Source organism: Rhinolophus sinicus, linkage group LG09 (genome assembly GCF_036562045.2).
Source record: "Rhinolophus sinicus isolate RSC01 linkage group LG09, ASM3656204v1, whole genome shotgun sequence".
Lineage (NCBI taxonomy): Eukaryota > Metazoa > Chordata > Mammalia > Chiroptera > Rhinolophidae > Rhinolophus > Rhinolophus sinicus.
The window spans coordinates 95126158-95146853 of NC_133758.1; the positions used below are offsets into that span (position 1 = coordinate 95126158).

Genomic DNA, 20696 nt, shown 5'->3' on the forward strand with positions numbered 1-20696 from the left:
GCAGTTATATCAGTGGCTAATGGCTAACTGGTAACAGCCGATGGCCAACTAGTCACAGCTGATGGCCATGTACTACCTGAGCCAGCACCTTTCTATGTGAGGCCGAGAGCCTGGAAATTGCTCTCTGGGGCTCTGTCCGCACACCAATGCACGCTTATATTTATAACAATTTGACCTATTAACCATAAAGAATACACAGTATTGTTTTTGTGTTTTAAAATTTATATGAATGATATGTTTTATCAATATTTATACAATTTTATTTTTTTAGATTTGAGATTTATCAACTAAATAGAAATAGATCAGAATCATTTGTTTTCTACTGTGTCATTACACCGGTTTATGAATTCCCTAGTCATGGTGTTTGAGGTTGTTTTCAGTTTTTTTACTATTACAAACAAGTCTGCAGCAAAATTCTGATATATGTCTAGTTGGGTACATGGTGTTTCTCTTGGGTATTAACCCAAGCAGAGTTGCTAGCTTAGTAAGGGATACATGTCTTTAATTTTTGTAGGTGCTGTCACGTTCTGGAAAGTGACTACAACAATTTACACTTCTATTAGAATGTGAGGTCTAGATTCTCCACATCCTTGGTATCATTAGGCTTAATTCTTGCCAATCAAGTACATGTGAGATGGTTTCTCATTGTTATAATTTTTATTTTCCTGATGTATAATGAGATTTAACATCTTTCATGTGTTGATTGGCCTTTTGGATTCTTTTTCAGTGAATTGCCTCTTAAATTACCTTTGACCACTTTTCAGTGTGCTTTTTGTCTGTTTAAATTGATTTGTAGGTGTTTTTTAATATATGTGTATGCTGGAAGTATCTTCTAGTCCTAGGCCTATCCTACATTAGTCTGGTGTTTTTTTGTTTTGTTTTTTAAATTTTTTTTTAGTGTATAGAATTTAAATTTTAATTGTGAGGTATGGTGTGGTAGGTAAGTACACAGAATCTGCAGCCAGACAGCCTGGGTTCATGTCCCACTTCTATTCCTTCCTTGCTGTGTAACCTTGCATGTTACTTGGGCACGACTTCCCCCATCTGGAAAATGGAGGCAATAGTACTACCTACCTCTTAGGGTTGTTGAGAATATTAGTTAATAAACTATAATAAAGCACTTAAGACTACTTTCTTGCACACAGTAAATGCCCATTTAGTATTTTACATGCTTTTGGGGGTTCTTGTTTAAGAAATTCTTTCATGGCAAAGTCAAAACATTTTTCTGTATTTTTTCCTAAAAGTTGAAGTTTTACTTTTTTATATTTAGGATTTAACTCTATGGTGTGAGGTAAGGACTACTACTTTCCTGTTTCAAAATGAGAAGGTAATGGTCACGGGGCTATTAATTAAAGCCTATGCTTTCCCTACTGATTTAGAATTCCATCTCTCTCCAAGTCCGCACTGTTGACTTATTTAGATCTGTGTTTTTAACTACTGAACCATTACAATAAGTTCTGATATTTGTTGGGATGGTGTTTAACTTGTTTAGTTCTTTTTTGTTTATATATTTAATTTTAGTAATTTTACAAAACCAAACACATTCAAAAGAGGTTGAATCAGACTCAGATTTTGCAGAGCATGGTGAAAGCAGCAACAAAGACAGTTTGAGACAGTTAGATGGAACCACTGATAAAGGTTGATTTGCTACTGGGAGCATTTTTTATACATACATGGTGCTGGTGACAGTGCAGCAAACACAGGCTTTTCTTCTTAATCTTAAAAATGGTTATAGCTCTTTGATAACATTTGTTCTTCCATGTACATTAATGGATCATTGTATAAAATTCCACCTAAAACCCTATGGAGACTATGACTAGCAATTTAACTTGTAGGCTAAATTGGAGGTTCATTAATGCTTTATTATATTGACTGTTCCCACCCATGAACATGATATGTTTCTTCATTTAGTTTAGATCTTTTTCATGTTCTTCAATTTATTTCACAGTTTTCTTCCTGAAGATCTTACAATACTTTTGTTAGATTTATTTATATGTGTGATGTTGGGGGTTTATTACAAATTGCATCCTAAAAAATGCATTAAGAGATAGTCTTTTGGTGCGTCAGCATTCTTTTGATTTTTGTGTATTGATCCTACTTTTAGCAACTTTTCTGGTTCTTACTAGTTTTAATAATATTTGCATTCTCTTAGATTTCTTGTCTAGATGCTCCTATTAATTTGAATCCTGACAGCTGTGTTTTCTCCTCATCTTTGTTCCATGTTCACTCTTATTCAGATGACTAAAACCTCTACTACAATGCTAAATATAAGTGGTGATGGCTGGGACCCTTGTCTTATTCCTAAATTTTGAAAGAAATGGTTCTCAGGTTTCACCATTAAGTATGATTTTTGCTTTGGGTTTTTGATAGTTATTTTTTATCAGTTAAGGAAATTTTGCAGGATTTATTCTTATTTATTTATTTATTCTTATTCTTTCCTTTAATATATAATTTTGGTGAAGGCCTGTCAATTTTTTTCTTTTTTAATGTAGCTTTCGACCTTTCTGTTACACGTTTCTCTTCTTCTTTTGGTTTTGCTCTGGTTCTTTTTCAAGTCTTCATTTTTAAAATATGGTTTTGTTTTTTTATATTGTTTTTATTCCTTTTATCTTTTTAGTGCCTTTAAACAGGTTAATTTTAGTCTCATTCAGTTCGTTTTATTAGCTCAAGTGTTTGGGAGTGCTAATCTTTTGCTATGTCTTCTTTTGTATCTCTCTCGTGGTAGATTTTTTTTTTTATGTGTTTTGTGATTTTTGATTGACAACAAAGTTTTTATTTTTTCCTTTGGGAATGGTGTGAGGGCTGGAATTTGGAAGTGTCCCTCTTGAGTCATTTTGGATTTGCTTCTGTGAGTTTCCTCCCCTAAATGCCATCATTCCCTGTGGTTAGCTTTTATCTGAATTGCTGGCTTAATGATTGCTGCATGCCTGAATAGAGTACCTTTTAAACTCCAGACATGGTCACGGTAGGCTTGGTGTTCCTCTTTCTTGCAGAATGCTTTTTGAAGAGACTCAAAAATCTTTGCTGTCTTCCTGGACGTCATGGTGTAATTTTTCTGTAACCCCTTACACTGAAAATACAGCTGTCGGGAAGTCCTAGTTACGCAAGTGTCTTAGTTTCACTTCCCACTTCTGCCTGGTTTAAAACCCAAGTCCTTCCCCTTTAAGGGACTGTTCTGATCCAAGAACCTCTTCCCACCCTCTCCTGGGCCACTACAGGACCAACTGTATGTTTTTAGTTTTGGCTTTCCGTTCTTTCTTCCTTTCTGGCCCATGGGAATTTCCCATGGTTTCCCTGTGCTCATATATTTAAATCAAATGTTACAGTCTTTTTCAATATTTTCAAGTATTTGTGGCAGGAAGGGTTCTATGGTAATTCAGTTGCCCGTGTTCCCAAAACCCTCTCTGGTTGGCTGGATAATGCCCTTTTCCCCACAAAGGTGCACATCCAATCCTTGGAACCTATGAATATATTACCTCATATAGCAAAAGGGACTTTGAAGGTGTGATTAAATTAAGCATCTTGAAATGGGGTGATTTTTCTGAGTTATCTGGCAGAGACCTATGTAATCACAATAGTCCTTATTAGGGGAATGCAGGGGTGTTTACACAAGGTCTACGCAAAGAGACGTGCTTTGGGAAGCAGGTTGTAGTCTGAGGTATCTGAAGATGCTACACGGCTATCTTTTGAAATGGAGTAGGGGTCTTTAGGCCAAGGCATGCAAATAGCTTCTAGAAACTGGAAATGGCAAAGAAATGGATTCTCCCCTAGAGCTTCCATAAGGATTGCAACCTTGTACCATAATTTCAGCCGAGTGAGGCCCATGTTGGACTTCTCACCTCCAGAATTGCAAAATAAGTCTGTGTTATTTTAAGCCACTAAGCTTGTGCTAACTTTTGGTAAAGCAGCAATGAGAAACTGATAACCTCTTCAATGTTTTTGGTATTTGTGAAGGGGATACACTGAAAACTACTGGGGGTGCAAAAAAAATGTATACACATGACTCGTATTCATCTTTTGTTATTGGTATAGATTGAGTATTACAATTTTAATATACAGTTTTTTCCTTGCTTAAAATGTATATACATTTTTTTGGCACCCTCTGTAAGTTAGAGACACAGCAGAGTGATCTAAGGAATACTCTTGACAGAATTATATAAAAGGGTGTTTGTTGTCTCTTTCTTCCCCTACATAGGGAAAAACAAAATCAGAGCAGAGATAGTTTTCAATGTTCTAGATAATGTTTTCAGTGATAGCATAATGCCTAGTCTGAGACCTAGAACTTCTTATAGAAGTGATTAAGTACCCCCTTTTTAGTTATAGCTATTATTTTTGAAAAGGTGAAAGATTCTGATTATTAACAAACCTGTAAGAAGGTAGCTGAGCTGAGAACAGTTTCATTTTCCTGAAATTCTGCTGTTGTAAATAAAGGGTTTGGTTTCCTGGGAGGCTTCTGATAGGATACCCGGATTCTTAACTCTAGCTACATGGTAGAGGTTCTACTGGTGGTAAAACATCAGACAGCTTTCTGAAACAGCTGACTTGTTTCCTGACTTATTCACCTCAAATGTATAAATTGTCCTCTATTAGTTTCCTAGGGCTGCTGTGACAAATTTCCACAAACATGGTGGCTAGAAATAAAGTTTATTTTCACAGTTTAGTAGACCAGAAGCCTGAAATCAAGGTGGTGACATGGTTGCACTCCTTCTGAAAGCCCTGGTGGGGGAGAATCTGTTCCTTGCCTCTTCTGTCTTCTGGTGGCTGCTGGTATTTCTTGTCTTGGGGTCACATCAAGCCCTGACTGTGTCTTTACATTGCCGTCTCCTCTCTGTCTCTCTCTCTCTAATCTCTCTCTGTCTCTGTTTTATAAGGGTTCTTGTGATGACATGTAGGGCCCACCCAGTAATCCAGGTTAAGCTCCTCATTTTAAGATCCTTAATTCAGTCACCTCTTTTGCCATATAATATGTTATTTATTATTTTGCTAAATAAGGCACTGTTAACAGGGAGGTCATTTTTGCAGCCTACTCCCTGCTCAGCCTACTGCCTGTTTATTTAGTCTTTGGCCCATTCTGTTTATCTGGATTTTTGGATTATTGTTCTGTACTCTGACTCACCCTTGAGAAAGAAAATGCATGATAGAGCAAGTATTTGTCCCATTGTAATTTTTCATTCTTTCTTATGCTGACTTGTAGAACAAGAGGCAGCAAACTACAGTCCTTGGGCCACATCCATTCCACTGCCTATTTTTGTATATTCTGCCAACTCAGAATGGTTTTACATTTTTAAACTGTTGGGAAAAAAAAATCAAAGGAAGAATATTTTTGTCACACATGAAAATTATATGAATTTACATTTCAGTATCTGTAAATGAAGTGTTATTGGAACACAGTCCTGCTCATTCATTTATGTATTGTCTATTGCTGCTTTCGTGTTACAATTGAATAGTTGTGGCAGAGACTATGTGATCCACATAGCCAGACGTTAAATATCTTGCCCTACACAGAGAAAGTTTCTGATCTTTATTCTAGTTGGGGTGTTTTGTCTCTGGCTTTAGTGCATAGTGGGCACCAACCATTTGTTTATAAATATTTGACTTGTGATAAGAATTTCATTAATATACTAAGAGTTTGGATTCTTTAAAACTATGGGGTTAGAAGAATTTTATGTATCATATTATTCATGCTTCGCATCCTCTTGGCCCTAACACTCAAAGAAATGTAGAGTAATAGTCCTGCACCTGAATTTAATTGTATTAAGAAATAGACATCATATCCAGGACTTGAAGTTGGTATGTGTGTTGGTTAATTTTATATGTCAACTTGGCTAGGCTATGGTGCACAAATGTTTTTTCAAACACTAGGCTAGATGTTGCTGTGAAGGTATTTTTTTACATGTGATTAACATTTACACTTAATTGACTTTCCATAAAGCAAATTATCCTCCACACTGTGGGCCTCATCTACAATATGAAGCATAAAAGCATTAAGAATAAAGACTGAGGGTTCCTAAGGAAGACGGACTTTGTCTCAAGACTGCGGCATAGAAATTCTACCTGAATTTCTAACCTGCTACCCTGCCCTACAAATTTCAGACTTGCTGGCCCCCACGATTACATGAGCCAATTCCTTAAAATAACCCCCTCCCCCCAAATACATATCCTATTCTGTTTCTCCGAAGAACCCTGGCTGGTAAGTGGTGAGTCAGTCTGATGTGTTGGAGTGTGAACCATCTTCAGTGTTTGGTCCCGCGATGCAGTGAAGATGCTGAGTGCAGCCCTCTAACCTCACCGAGGTGCTTTCATCACACCTCCTTCAGGATGCTGACTTTTACACCTCGTGAAAGGACATGTGTTATATTTGGATACCACAGAGTCAGAAATAAGCTCACTTGGGATGGGGCAGAGGACTTTTTCTCAATCCAACAGTGTCTGAAGTTGTGAGAAGGTTGTAAGTGAGATGATAAAAATGACGCAGCAGCAAATGGACCTGCTGATAAAAAGCAATTGAGAAAGTGAGAGGGACTGTGCAAATTTCGTGGTGGCAAAATTTGTGAGAATTTTTTCCCTTTCCCAAAGTTTTCATTAGGCTTTGAAGTGATGCTCAAAAAGTATATTTTATATATTTTGATTCCTCCCAACTGGGTATACAGTCATCTTGTTCCAGAAAATGATTGACTCACCACTGAATTAAAGATACTATCTCCTTCCTGTTCCCCACCTCTCTGTCTCCCACATACCTGTTTAAGTTATAGCCTCTATCAGTTAATGATTATATGGCGTGCTATTTATTTGTGTTATTTTAAAGAATAATTGTAACTTTGATTTTTATAGGTAATGATCGATTTTTGAGGCGTGTGTTCTCCCTCTTCACTTGTTTTTTTAATAAGTATATAAATAAAATGATTGGAATGTAAAGTAATTTCTTCTTGCTCAGAATACCATTTTACTCTAAATAGCGAAAAGCTTTTACACTCTTTTCATCCAAAAGTTTCAGTGGTCTCTCTCTATATAGTTGACCGTTCAACAACACAGGGGTTAGAGGTGCTGACCCCCTATGCTGTCAAAAATCTGCATATACCTTTTGATACCCCCCAAATTAATACCCTACTGTTTGCCAGAAAGAAGCCTTACCAACAACATAAATAGTTGATTAACATATTTTATGTTATATGTATTATATACTATATTCTTACAGTAAAGTAAGCTAGAGAAAAAAAATGTTATTAAGAAAGTAATAAAGAGAAAATACATTTATAATGCTGTAAGTATTTATTGAAAAAAATCCACAGGTAAGTGGACCCCCACAGTTCAAACCTGTGATTTTCAAGGGTCAACTGTATATGGATTCTAATAGAATAGATAATGACACATAAAGCAATTCATTTCAGCAACAGCCCAGTGAGAAATTTTTGACTGTTCCCAATGGTCAAGTTCTTTGATAGGTTCTGGGGAGATAGGTGAAAAGATGGGGTCCTTATGCTCAAGTCGGACAGAGAAGGGGAAGATTCATTTAGTTCATTGGGGACCTGGAAAGCATAACAGAGAAGGTTACAGTCCAACTGGTTTTTGAAGGAAAGATTAGTGATTTCCATGTGAAGAAATTCAGTAAGTTGGACTGAGATGTAAGAGTATTGGCATCTAGAAATTTTATATATGCTATTATTTCAAAAACTTAAGTAGAAATCATTTAGGCTCAGTAAACCAGGTGACTTCTGAGGCTCCATAATAATTTTATAGGCCATGGTCAGTTTTTCTTTAAAGCATGACCAAGGATTAATATAGTTTGTTAAAACCATACTATCTCCTGAGATCTTGTGTGTATTCTAGTATTGAGTATTAGCAATCCTTTGTAAGATACTGTGTGGGTCCCTGAAAAAATGTTCTTGATATTATTGTTCCAAATTGACGCTTTCCCCCCTCTCTCTCCTCCCTTTTTGGCTGTTTTTACAGTTGGTTAGTTTGTTGCTAATTGGAATTGCCGCCTGGGGCATTGGCTTCGGGCTGATATCCAGTCTCCGCGTGGTCGGTGTGGTCATTGCAGTGGGCATCTTCTTGTTCCTGATTGCCTTGGTGGGGCTGATCGGAGCTGTCAAGCATCATCAGGTGTTGCTGTTTTTTGTATCCTTTTTAAAAAGGGGGCCGTTCCCCCCATTGGGTTTGTTCTTACCTTGATTGATTACTTTTTAATAACTATAACGAATTTTAAATTATCTTCAGGAAATGGTGAGACAAACTCCTGGCGAGCATTGTGTGTATTTGTTCAACCAACATGAGGGACATTTCTTAAGGTGAAGTTGTTATATGTGTACGTGTTCCCACCCTTGCTTTTCATGTCCTAAAGAATGTATTTTGCAAATTCAGTATAGTCCTATTTATTGAGTATTGCAAATTCAGAGTTACGTGGAACTGATTCGGTGACCTCTCAGTCCTTTCCAACACATTCAGATTTCGTTGAGAATTTCACAGTGATCTATACGTTTATCTGTACTTATTTTCCTATTTTATATATGTAAGAATTTTTATTTTAATCGAAATGAAATTCTACTAGATCAGCTTTTAGGTGAAATTATTATTGTCAGTATTTTTCTATATGAACTTACAGCTACAGTGTATTGTCAAAATAATAATCATGTGACTTCTTTTTGAATTTTCTGTCAGTGCCATTAGTTCTATTTTCAGGGTGAATTCCTTCTAGTGAATTCTAAAGTTGTCAGTACCTCTGTTTTATGTTATTTCAAGAGTATCAAGAGATAACCTTAACTTGAATTCTCAGTACATGATCATTCTCTTACTTGTATTTATTGTTCAGTTTTCTGTATCATGTGCTTGTTTAGCCCTGAACGAGGAGCAACAGGTAAGCAAAGACTTTTTCCTTCTACTTTATTATGCCACACTGTATGTGTAGGAAAAAAGGGGGGAGAAATGAAAGGGATATAAAATAACTTTTTTTGTGTGCACAGTGCCATTTCACAGTACCTACCGTGTTTCCCTGAAAATAAGATTTAGCCGGGCAATAGGTTCTAATGTATTTTTTGGAGCAAAAATTAATATAAGACCCGGTCTTTTATTATAGTAAAATAAGACCTGATGTTATGTTATGTTATGTTATGTTATGTTATGTTATGTTATGTTATGTTGTTATGTTATGTTATATTCCTGGTCTTATAATAAAATAAGACCGGATCTTATATTAATTTTTACTCCAAAAGACGCATTAGAGCTGATTGTCTGGCTAGGCCTTATTTTCAGGGAAACACGGTAGCTGAAAAACCTTTTGTTTCTGATTGCATTCGTGGGCCTGATTAGAGCCCTAAAACTGTTGCTATGTTATTGCATCTTTTAAGTAGGATTTTGCCTGCACTGGGTAAAAATACTACTGCTAACAGATGTTCACCCAGTCTTTTCTCACTGGAGTGAAACATTTGCTCCAGAATATTGCAGTTCCATTCTAGCAATTGCCCTTTTCAAACTCGAATTTGTAGAAGAGTATGGGTCTTAATTTTGGGGCAATGGAAAATGTTTCTTGTTACACGCTAAGGAGTATTCTTCTCAACCCAGTGCTACTTTTAAATTGCATGTAAAATTTAAGACTTTTCATTCTTGGATAGAAATAGTGCCTTAATTTCGTTACAGAGTGAGGTATAACCTTTCGATCAGTTTTAATGGTCTTATAAAAAGTATTTATTTTAGGTACACTCAGTAAAAAGTTGCAGGCCGTAGATTTATACATTTAGTGCAGGGATGACACATTTTCATGTATATATTAAATTTTCTAGGGTCAGCTTCTGGAAGTTGGTTGGAACAATACAGCAAGTGCCCGGAATGACATCCAGAGAAATCTAAACTGCTGTGGGTTCCGAAGTTTTAATCCAAATGACACCTGTCTGGCTGTAAGTACAAAGTATAAAATCTTTTTTGGAGATGTATTACATTAGACGAATAATGATGAACATGGAAGAAATGGACTTTCTGATATTGAATTGTATTTCTTAAATGCTTTATATACACCTAAATTATATTCCATGTACACTATTGTATCATTTGTCTTCAAATATCCACTTCTGAGAGTACTGCTTATCCAGGGTCCTGCCAGACACAGATGCTTTTCGTTCTTTGTCCCTAATGCCTTCCCACTTAGCTTCTTCTATTAGGTTGGTGCAAATGTAATTGCGGTTTTTGCAATTATTTTTAACCTTTTAAACCTCAATTACTTTTGTACCAACCTAAGAGAACAAATTGTGAAAGAGAAATAACAGCAGATCAGCCTTAGAGATTCAGAGGAGGTGTCTAAATATCTTTGTTTTGAGGCATATCAGGGAGGAGAGTGGTCTGTATTAAATTGGGCTTCTTAACTAGCTAAAGTCCCTATGGTGGAGGACTCATGGAACTAACATCGTTCCTCTCCCCCTTCTTTCCCATTACAACTCTTGCTCTTTCACTCTGGGAACTGAGTTAGTGATGGACCAGTTTTAGAGCCATTCTTTTGTCCCAGGCCAGACCCCTGACTTCCAGGTTCCAAACCAATCCTTTGTGAGGTTGGACTTGGAGCTTGGCTCTCCTAGAAAGTTCAGATGTGTTTATGTTTTGGGGAAACTCCTATTACCACCTCTCTGAGACTTGAGTTGGATATCTCCTCAGCGAGGCCTTTTTTTTTTTTTTGGGTGGGGGTTATTAATTTTCTATTGCTATGCAACACCTGATCACAAATTTAGTGGCTTAAAACAACACCCATTTATATGATCTCAGTTTCCATGGGTATGGCTTAGCTGGGTCCTCTGCTCAGTATCTCACCAGGATGAAATCAAGCTGTTGGCTAGGGCTGCAATCTCATCTGAGGCTTGAGGTCCTCTACCAAGCTCCGTGGTTGTTGGCAGAATTCAGCCCCTGGTGGTTGTGGAACTGAAATCTTGTCTTCTTGCCGGGTGTTTCCCAGTTCCTAGAGGCTACTCTCAGGTCCTAACAATTCAGCCATCTCACAACATGGCAGCATCAAAGTCATCATGAGACTCTCTCCATTCTCTTAGGATTGTGTCTTAGCAACGCCACATAAACATGGGAGTGACCATCCATAGTACTTAAAAATCCCATCTACACTCAAGGAAGTGATTACTCAGTGTGGACACGGGGTGGGAATCTTGAGAGCTGCCTTAGAATTTGGGACACTACTAAAGAAATAAGGCCCCAAAATGGATATAATATTCCAGACACTAATTTTTCTTTCTTTTTTTTTTTTTTCCAGGCAGCATAGACTTTATTTTATTTATTTATTTTTTCACTTTTATTTATTTTTATTTTTTCATTTTTTATTAGTTTCAGGTGCACAAAACTATGTAATAGACATTTATCATTTATAGCCCTCACACAGTGACAACCCCCCTCCCCCATCCACTACCCCTCTGACATCGCACACAGCCATTACGTTTCCATTGTCTCTATTCCTAATGCTGTACTCCGCTTCTTGTAACCATATATATATACATAATTACATACATATATATATAATTATAGTTGACATTTATTATTGTTCAGCTTCAGCTTCAGGTGTACAGTGCAGTGATCAGGCATCTACATCATCCCTGAGGTGGTCTCCCAAATGGGACACGTGTCCATCGGATACCCTACAAAATCTTTACATTATTGATTACATTCCCCAAATTGACTTTCGTATCCCCGTGGCCATCTTGTGGTTACTTACTGTGCTTTCTAATCCCCTCACCTTCCTCCTTGTCCCCATCCCCCCTCCCATCTAGCAACCCTCAGTTTTTCCTTTATGTCTCTGAGACTGTTTCTGATTAGTTCATTCATTTATTCTTTTCTTTAGATTACACATATAAATGAGATCATATGGTATTTGTCTTTCTCTGTCTGACTTATTTCACTTAACATAATGTTCTGTAGTTCCATCCATATTGTTGCAAATGGTAAGATTTCATTCTTTATGGCTACATAATACTCCATTGTATAAATGTATCACAGTTTTTTAATCCAGTGGTCTGCTGATGGGCATTTTGGTTGTTTCCATGTCTTGGCTATTGTGTATAGTGCTGCAATAAACATAGCGGTGCATAAGTTTTTTTGAAATAGAGTTTTGGATTTCTCTGGATAGATACCTAGGAGTGGAATTGCTGGGTCATAATGTAGTTCCTTTTTCAGATTTTTGAGATGCCTCCATACTGTTTTCCATAGTCGCTGCACCAATTTGCAGTCCCACCAACAGTGCACAAGAGTTCCCTTTTCTCCACATCCTCACTAGCACTGATTGTTTGTTGATTTATTGATGATAGCCATTTTGACTGGGGTGAGGTGGTCTCTCATTATGGTTTTTATTTGCATTTCTCTAATGATGAGTGAGGTTGAGCATTTTTCATATGTCTGTCATCTGTATGTCGTTTTTAGAATAATGTCCAGACACTAATTTTTATGTGGGTGCAGTTTTTATCTGCTCTTTACAAATGTACTTTGAAATAACATTTCTTGTCTTTAATTGATACAGAGCTGTACGAAAAGCGGCCACCCATGCTCACTGTGTGCTCCGATAATAGGAAAATACGCTGGAGAGGTTTTGAGATTTGTCGGTGGCATTGGTCTCTTCTTCAGTTTTACAGAGGTATGTGCAAATAACTCAATATCTTTCATCCTGTCTCATAGGGATTCTTGTGGTACTTGATGAGAAGGCATAGCGTTTTACCTTAGCACGTCTCTTAACTTTTGGAATGTATCAATGAATATTTTCACTGAGAACTAGTATTGTAGTAGCAGGAGCCTGGAAAGTCCTGGAAATCAGAAGACCTCACAGATCTAGCATTAAGTTTATACAGGGTGAGATGTTTGATCAGTGTGTAAAATGTAATGAACAAATGAAATGAGATCAGACTGGGGTATCTCTAGGGTCTCTCCTGTTTCTTGAGCTATATGATAAATTATCATTTTAAATTTGATTTTGGAATAGCTAGGACATTAACATTGTTAAATATATATGTAATATACATAAAGGTACACTTTGAAAAATTTCCTTTCAACCCATCCTTTATTCCCCTTTGTTACTAGCCTTCTAAAACCTGCAGGTAACCAGTGCTATTAATTTCTTATCTCTGATTTTTGACATATATGACATATATTTATACTGTATTAGTATATTATATTACTTAATACATTCATATGTAATATATGTGTTGTAAGCGAAACCACAAAAAAGATTTTGATAATTTTTGAGGAATGCTAATTCCTTCCCCAGTGTCTTTATTAAACTCTTAATAACCATGGACATTTTTTTATGCATTTGAGTTGGCGATATGTATCAAAATTAAAATTTTTTTCTTTAACTCATAAATTCTACTAGCAGTGCTTTATTTCATGGAGATACTCATATAACTGTAAGATGAATACAAGAATGTTTATTGTTCATAACAGGAAACCTTTGGGCTAACTTGTGTTTTTCAATAATGAGCTAATTAAATTTGGGTATATTAGAAAGGAGCAAATAGTTAAGGAATACACTGTCTGGCATGGAAACCTGTTTCCACTGCTTATTCATTGTGTGACCTTGGGGCAAGTTACTTAACCTTTCTCTGCTTCTGTTTCCTCATTAAAAAGCAGATGTAATAATGGGAAACCCTTATTTCATAGAGTTGTTCTGATGATTACAGGAGTCAGTATATGTAAAACTTGTAATACTTAGAATAGTACCTAGTACATGGCAAGGGCTGTGTGAGTGTTAGCTGTCATTTTGTAGCCATTAGTAAATTATTGATGGATAAGTCACCATGTTACACCTCATTAAGAAAAAATAATGGGACCTCAATGGTTGTCATGGTAGTCACACTCCTGCTTTAAGCAGATAATAGAATAGCATGTATAGAATAATGCTATTAAAAATAATCAGAAAAAGCCTGTGTTTTTGTATGATTGACGTTTAGTGTGTTAATTTAATCTCTTGGACATTTAATTTTTCCTTCAATATGTCACTATAATAAATAGTTCTATGGTTAACTTCCTCCTATGTAATTTTAAAATCTGTAGTCTCAAGTGTTTTTTTTTTCCTTAGATTACATCTCTAGAAGTAAAACATGACACATTTAGTATGGACATTTTAAAAGAATTTGATAAATATTGTTAAGTTGCCTTTTGGGGAGATTCTATCAAATTTTGATTTAACCACTAATTCTAGATATTTCTATTCTAAAAAATATTTGCCAGTTTGATTGGTAAAAATAGTATTACCGTGTTTCCCCGAAAATAAGACCTAGCCGGACAATCAGTTGTAATGCATCTTTTAGAGCAAAAATTAATATAAGACCTGGTATTATATTATATTATATTATATTATATTATATTATATTATATTATATTATACCCCGTCTTATATAAGACCCAGTCTTATTTTATAGTAATATAAGACCAGATCTTGTATTAATTTTTGCTCCAAAAGACACATTAGAGCTGATTGTCCGGCTAGGTCTTATTTTCGGGGAAACACAGTACAGTCCTCTTTGTTCTTTTGAAAATGTGACAAATGAGTCTGACAATGTAGTTATATGTGTTTTGACCATTTGCATTTCTTCTTTTGTCTTTTTTTGTAAGATTTTTCCTAAAATACAGCTAATGTACAATATTATATTAGTGTCAGATGCACATCATAGTTATTCAATAGTACACACCCAGCACCATACAGTTCTTACCACACTATTGGTTATATTCCCTATGCTAATGCCCAGTTTTGTCTCGATCGAGGTCCTCTGGATTGCATGTAAGAAACTCAAAATAGCATACGTACAAAAGGGGAATTTTGTATCAGAATCCCAGAGTGGGATGCAAGGCCTAGGTGTGTGAGAAGTAGGCACCGAGCTGGTGTTCCTGAGAGGGTTGTCTTAGAAACCCAGGTGCATAAGAATGTGCGCACTTCCCTTTTATTTCCTTCTTTTCCTCCCTTTCTTCCTCTTCTTCCTCACTTCACTTGGTTTCTTTGTTTCACTTTTACTTTCTTTGGCATTCATTTAACTTTTTAATGACTTTTAAATAAAATGTATAGAAGGTTTCAGTTTTCATGTAATTAAATTCGTTGCAGTTTTTTTTTTCTCTCTATGGTTTATCCAGTTGATTTTTATGCTTAGAAAGACCTTCCTCATTTTGATTATATGTGTTCAGAAATGATTAAAAGAGACAATTCAGATGATACTTTCAGTCTCCTTTTGGAGAACTGCAGAATGGGGCAGAGGGTTAAAAAGCATTTATAGGATAAGTAATAAAGAACAAGGAAGAGAAAAATAGAAAATATCTTATTGGCTGGGGCCACAGAGTCAACCTTGTTTGGTGTGAGAAAGCCCAAAACTTAGTGTTTGGGGACTGGCTGACTGAATATACTGTTTGTGGTCAAGTGGAGCATTTGTAGGGACACCAAAGCTATGTAAGTTTTGGTTTGCTGATGTGGCACCCTGGACAGGAGCAGCTCCATCTTAGGCCTAGAAATTTGTATAGATATAGATATTTTCAGTTTTATTGAGGTATAATTGGCACATAAAATTGTAAGATATTTAAGGTGTACATCATTTGATTTGATATATGTATACATGGTGATAGTTAATTACTACCTATTTACTATTATTATTTTTTTGTGAGAACATTTAATTTCTACTCTTTTAGTAAGTTTCCATTATACAATGAGGTATTATTAACTATAGTCACCATGTTATACATTAGATCCTCTCATTTTGATTGTGTGTGTGTAACATATACATATAATGTATGTATTGCATTTGTGTATGTAATGTGTACCTAATGTAACATGAGTAATATAGGGTACATTATATATACATATACATGTGTGTATGTTATATATCTGATTCTAATTCAGTTATATTTTCCCCCCTCACAAAAAATCTACACTTGGCTCTTATTAACAAAGTGTAGATAAAGGCCAAGCTTAATGTTCACTTTTTAAAGAGAATTTTTCCCTGATATCCCTTCCTACTCTGAGCATTTTTTTCGTTTTACTTTTTCTTGGGAAACAGCTGTCTTGTGGGTTGATTTTGACATTGATTCAAGAAAAGGCATATATAGCTTGAAAACAATTCTGTGCATTCTTCCTTTCTTTCCTTTACAAAAAACAAACAAACATGAATTTTTGTCATGAGAACTTCAAAATATAGATAGGGGAAAACTGGAATGAGGGATCTCCATTCACTCCATTAGCTAGAGTTTTGCCACATGGTTTCTTTTTTTATATCTGGAAATTATTTTGAGAATTTTATTTTGTTTTGTTTTGAGCAGCTCCAATATTTCTCACCAGATCACACTGCCTTCACTTATGACTTTTTTTTTTTTTTTAAGAGCAGTTACAGGTTCATAGCAAAATTGAGGGAAAGGTACGCAGGTTTCCCCTATAGCCCATGCTCTGCACATGCACAGCCTCCCCTATTATCACCGTCCCTCACCAGTGTTGCATTTGTTACAGTTGATGAACCCACATTGACGCATCATTCTCACCCAAAGTGCATAGTTTACATTAGGCTTCACCCTTGATATACAGTCTATGGACTTGCACAAATGTATAGGACATTTCTCCATCACTATAATATACAGAGTATTTTCACTGCCCTAAAAATCCTCTGTGTTCAAACTATGCATCTCTCCCCCTGCTTTTTTTTTTTAATACCAATTCTTTAAGAATATAAACTCATGAATCTTAGATATCTAACATGTTTTTTTCAAGGAATCCTGTTCTATATGTTATATACCATGTTCTTTTGAAACCTAGCTAGAGATTTTCATAATAATTTATTTAACCTGATATTTTCTGGATAATATTTTATAGGCTCTCTCACTTTAAAAATTTTTATTTTATTCACTGTTTCAGAGAATCAGTGATTCTTGGAGTCTGAAAGGGTGAGGCTGACTAGCTGATGATGTCCTACCATAGGTGAAGTGGAAAGATTTGATTTGAACTGTTAATACCTGAAAATAAATTTAAACTATCAAAGTAACATTGATTTTGAATCTGACAAAAGTAATGACAATTAGTACATGTTCTTTGTAGAAATTTTAGAAAATACAGAAAGTTATTAAAATGTCAGACTAAATGTATCTACTGACTAAAATGACCTATTCAGAAATAGTCACTGTTTATATTTTGGCATATTTCTTCTGCCTTTCTATATTTCATAGAACGAGTACAGACTTATTACATACTTTACATATACAGAGGGTGCCAAAAATTTATACACATTTTAAGAAAGGAAAAAACTGAATTAAAATTGTAATACTCAACATATGCCAATTAACAAAAGATGAATACAAGTCATATGTATGCATGTTTTTGGCACCTCCGGTACATTTCTAGGTGTCAGCTATACTTTGGTGACTTACTGTATATGGGATGTGAATTCTAGAATCAGCAGAGTTCATGATCAGGGCTAGTCAAAGTTACTCTTGACAAATTTTAAATTATGAGCACTTTTGTAAGCTTAAAATCCAATAGGTGTCTAATGTTGATCTTTTTGCATTTTGGGTGTGGCCTCCCTTCCATGCTGTCCCTGAGAATGAGGGAGGAGATGGTGGTTCAGCAGTGGGGCAAAGGAAGGGATTGTCCTGTTTTGTCACTTACAGCTGCATTGGAGGAAAGAAATTTTCTGGTAAAATATGGCTCCAGGTTATAAGTATTTAATTGACTCAGTTGCTTTTTTGCCCTTAAGGACCATTATTTACAGCATTAGCACACCCAGGGGTGATAATCCAAATATTGAACAATCTCAAAAGTTCTAACCAGAAGCTCCTTGGGTGCCAGCATTTCCAAGGCAGGGTCAAGGACATGATGCTGGGGCAGGTTGTGGGGTGTCAGAGAAGTAGCTGTTTAACAACAGGCAGGTGTAACAACCAGCATAGCTGAAACGGTAGGTGAAATATTACTCTGAGAATGGCCAGTGGCACATCAGCATCTCATGTAAAACCATAAACGTGATTAAGAGCATGGACTCCAGGTTTAAACCCAGTTCTACCACTCATGACGTGTGTGACTATTTATTACCCAGTTATTTAACCTTGCTATGCCTCGGCTCCATCACTGATAAATGAGGGGAATGTAGGGTTGTTGGGAGGATTGTATGAATTTCTAGTGTATAGAACAGAGTCTGTCCCATAATACTCTGCGTATTTAAGTAAATTGCTTTTTATCCCTGTCGTACAGACTCCAAACCAGACTTTCCACTTCCTTAAATTAGGCTTATTTTTCTTTGATTCAGTTCCCAAACCATAGTTCCATAAACCCTCATGTGTTTTTAGCTATAAACATTCCCAGTCTTGAATTATACAGTAACTCAGCAATTATTATTGTGGTAAATTGAGAAAATGTGGGACTTACCATAATTCCCTAGAAGTAGTTTAAGGGGCTAATGAGTAGGTGGTTATAAACTAAATAAACAAAATTTAGATTATAAGTTGGCATAGATCTAAAATGGGAAATGTAATTTGTAATTCATTTTGTTCCGTTAAAATTGTGTCTTTTTCAGAGGGTTTTCACTATTTTAAATAAGTCAACTTTGAGGTAACAGGAACATAATGGACCCATTTCTTAGTTTAAACGATAAGTTATATTGGTTAACTCTTTAGTGAACCTAGTGTGGGACATAGCGCAATAACAACTTATCTTCTAAAATTGTAGCCCCCACACCTCCCTTGGAGAGGCTGCCTGCACGCCTTGGCTCATGGCCCCTTCCTCCATCTTCAAAGCCAGCAGTGTGGCATCTTTTTTTTTTTTAGATTTTTTTTTATTGGGGAAGGGGAACAGGACTTTATTGGGGAACAGTGTGTACTTCCAGGCCTTTTTTCCAAGTCAAGTTGTTGTCCTTTCAATCTCAGTTGTGGAGGGCACAGCTCAGCTCCAGGTCCAGTTGCCGTTCCTACTTGCAGGGGGCACAGCCCACCATCCCTTGCAGGACTCAAGGAATCGAACTGGCAACCTTGTGGTTGAGAGGATGCGCTCCAACCAACTGAGCCATCTGGGAGCTCAGCGGCAGCTCAGCTCAAGGTGCCGTGTTCAATCTTAGTTGCAGGGGGCGCTGCCCACCATCCCTTGTGGGACTCAAGGAGTTGAACTGGCAACCTTGTGGTTGAGAGCCCACTGGCCCATGTGGGAATCGAACCGGCAGCCTTTGTTTTAGGAGCATGGAGCTCCAACCGCCTGAGCCACCGGGCCGGCCCGCAGTGTAGCATCTTTTTCCCTGACTCTGCTTCCTGCGGCTTCTGTCATCACAGCACCTTTTCTCTGTATCTCTGAATTTGTTCTTCTGCTTCCCTGTCAAGATCAATCACATCTGTAAAGTTCCCTCTTATCATGCAAGGTGATGACATATCTGCAGGGTCTGGGCATGATGAGCTGGACATCCTTGGAGAGCCAGTATTTAGCCTACCACAGTGTTCATATTAATTTTTCTTTGGGCCTCTCTTTTGGGTTATTGACTACGTTTGAAAAAGAAGAAATCTTTTCCTCATTGAACAAATAATGCAAAATGCTTGAGAGGTTCCAGATTATTATAAACCGAATAAATATACACAACAGTGACTCTTTCTTTCTTCCCCTTTCTCTTTTTCCATTTCAGATCCTGGGCGTTTGGCTGACCTACAGATATAGAAACCAGAAAGACCCTCGTGCTAATCCTAGTGCATTCCTTTGATGCAATAACAAGGAAATGTTTTTCATACTCTGGTGGTGTTCACAGCTAACTTGAAGTTATGCTAATTTGCTTGTTTAAGGAACCAGCGTCTGGAAAATTACATGATTGACAGTGGAATTATATATTTTTACTCTTATGTTTCTCTAACTATTATTTTTCCCCATTGCTGAAAAAAAAAAAAGAAAAAAAAGGAAACGTGTGGTCTCCTCTGAACCTCAGTTGTCCCTGTAATCTACTGTATTCTCAGTGTCTAGCACTATCCTTTGTGGCCTTTCTTAGCATTTTAACTGCAGAACAACTTTGTATGGCACTATGCTGTTGATCTTATTGTGAATCTAAGTACACGTCTCACTGGAATAATTAATTGTATGTAGCACTGTGCTGTGTAGATTACTTCCTACAGGGAAAAAAAGAATTCAAGTTTATTAAAGCCAGTAAGTATAAGTTTCTATTAATATTGTGTTAAGTTCAGAATGGGAAATCTAAATTCCCTTTTTTATTTTATTTTATTTTATTATTTTATTTTTTTGTCTTTTGAGAAGGTATGTATTGTGGTGAAAATTGTTAACATAAAAGTTATAATTTAGTTCTAGTAGTCTTTTATTACACTAATGTATTCTAGAAATAGCTATGTCTTTAGGAAAGTGTGGTTTAGTTTTTGATTTTTATAGGTAAGTACAAAGGAAATGGTCTTATGAATCTTCTCATGTGTCACATGGGCCTTCAGCCTTCAAAATGGAATGAGTTTGAGAAATTCAGAAAGTGTATCTATATAATGTTGATATTTTATAATAATTTGAAATCCAAGACTGCATTTTTAAACAAGCTACTATTATTGCATTGGCCCACGTAGCAAAAAGATATTTGATTATCTTACAAATTGTCAAATACCTTTTTCATGAAATTTCTCAGTATTGTAACAGCAAATTGTCAAATACAAGCATATTTGAATGTGAATTCCCATCATTTGAAATTGAAATAGTATTGTGATCCTGTATATTATGTTAAAAAAATTAAAGGATGGAAACCTTT

At 36.2% G+C, this 20696-nt stretch overlaps 1 protein-coding gene across 1 annotated transcript in view; it reads left to right on the forward strand.

Annotated features, from left to right (window-relative positions):
- Positions 1-20696, forward strand: part of TSPAN13 (tetraspanin 13) — a 35165-nt gene extending 14469 nt beyond the window's left edge. The window contains exons 2-6 of the mRNA XM_019727176.2: positions 7951-8118; positions 8774-8854; positions 9777-9890; positions 12494-12607; positions 19590-20696. Of these exons, the coding sequence (XP_019582735.1) occupies positions 7951-8118; positions 8774-8854; positions 9777-9890; positions 12494-12607; positions 19590-19664 (552 nt within the window). The 3' untranslated portion in view covers positions 19665-20696. The remainder of the gene's footprint in view (positions 1-7950; positions 8119-8773; positions 8855-9776; positions 9891-12493; positions 12608-19589) is intronic.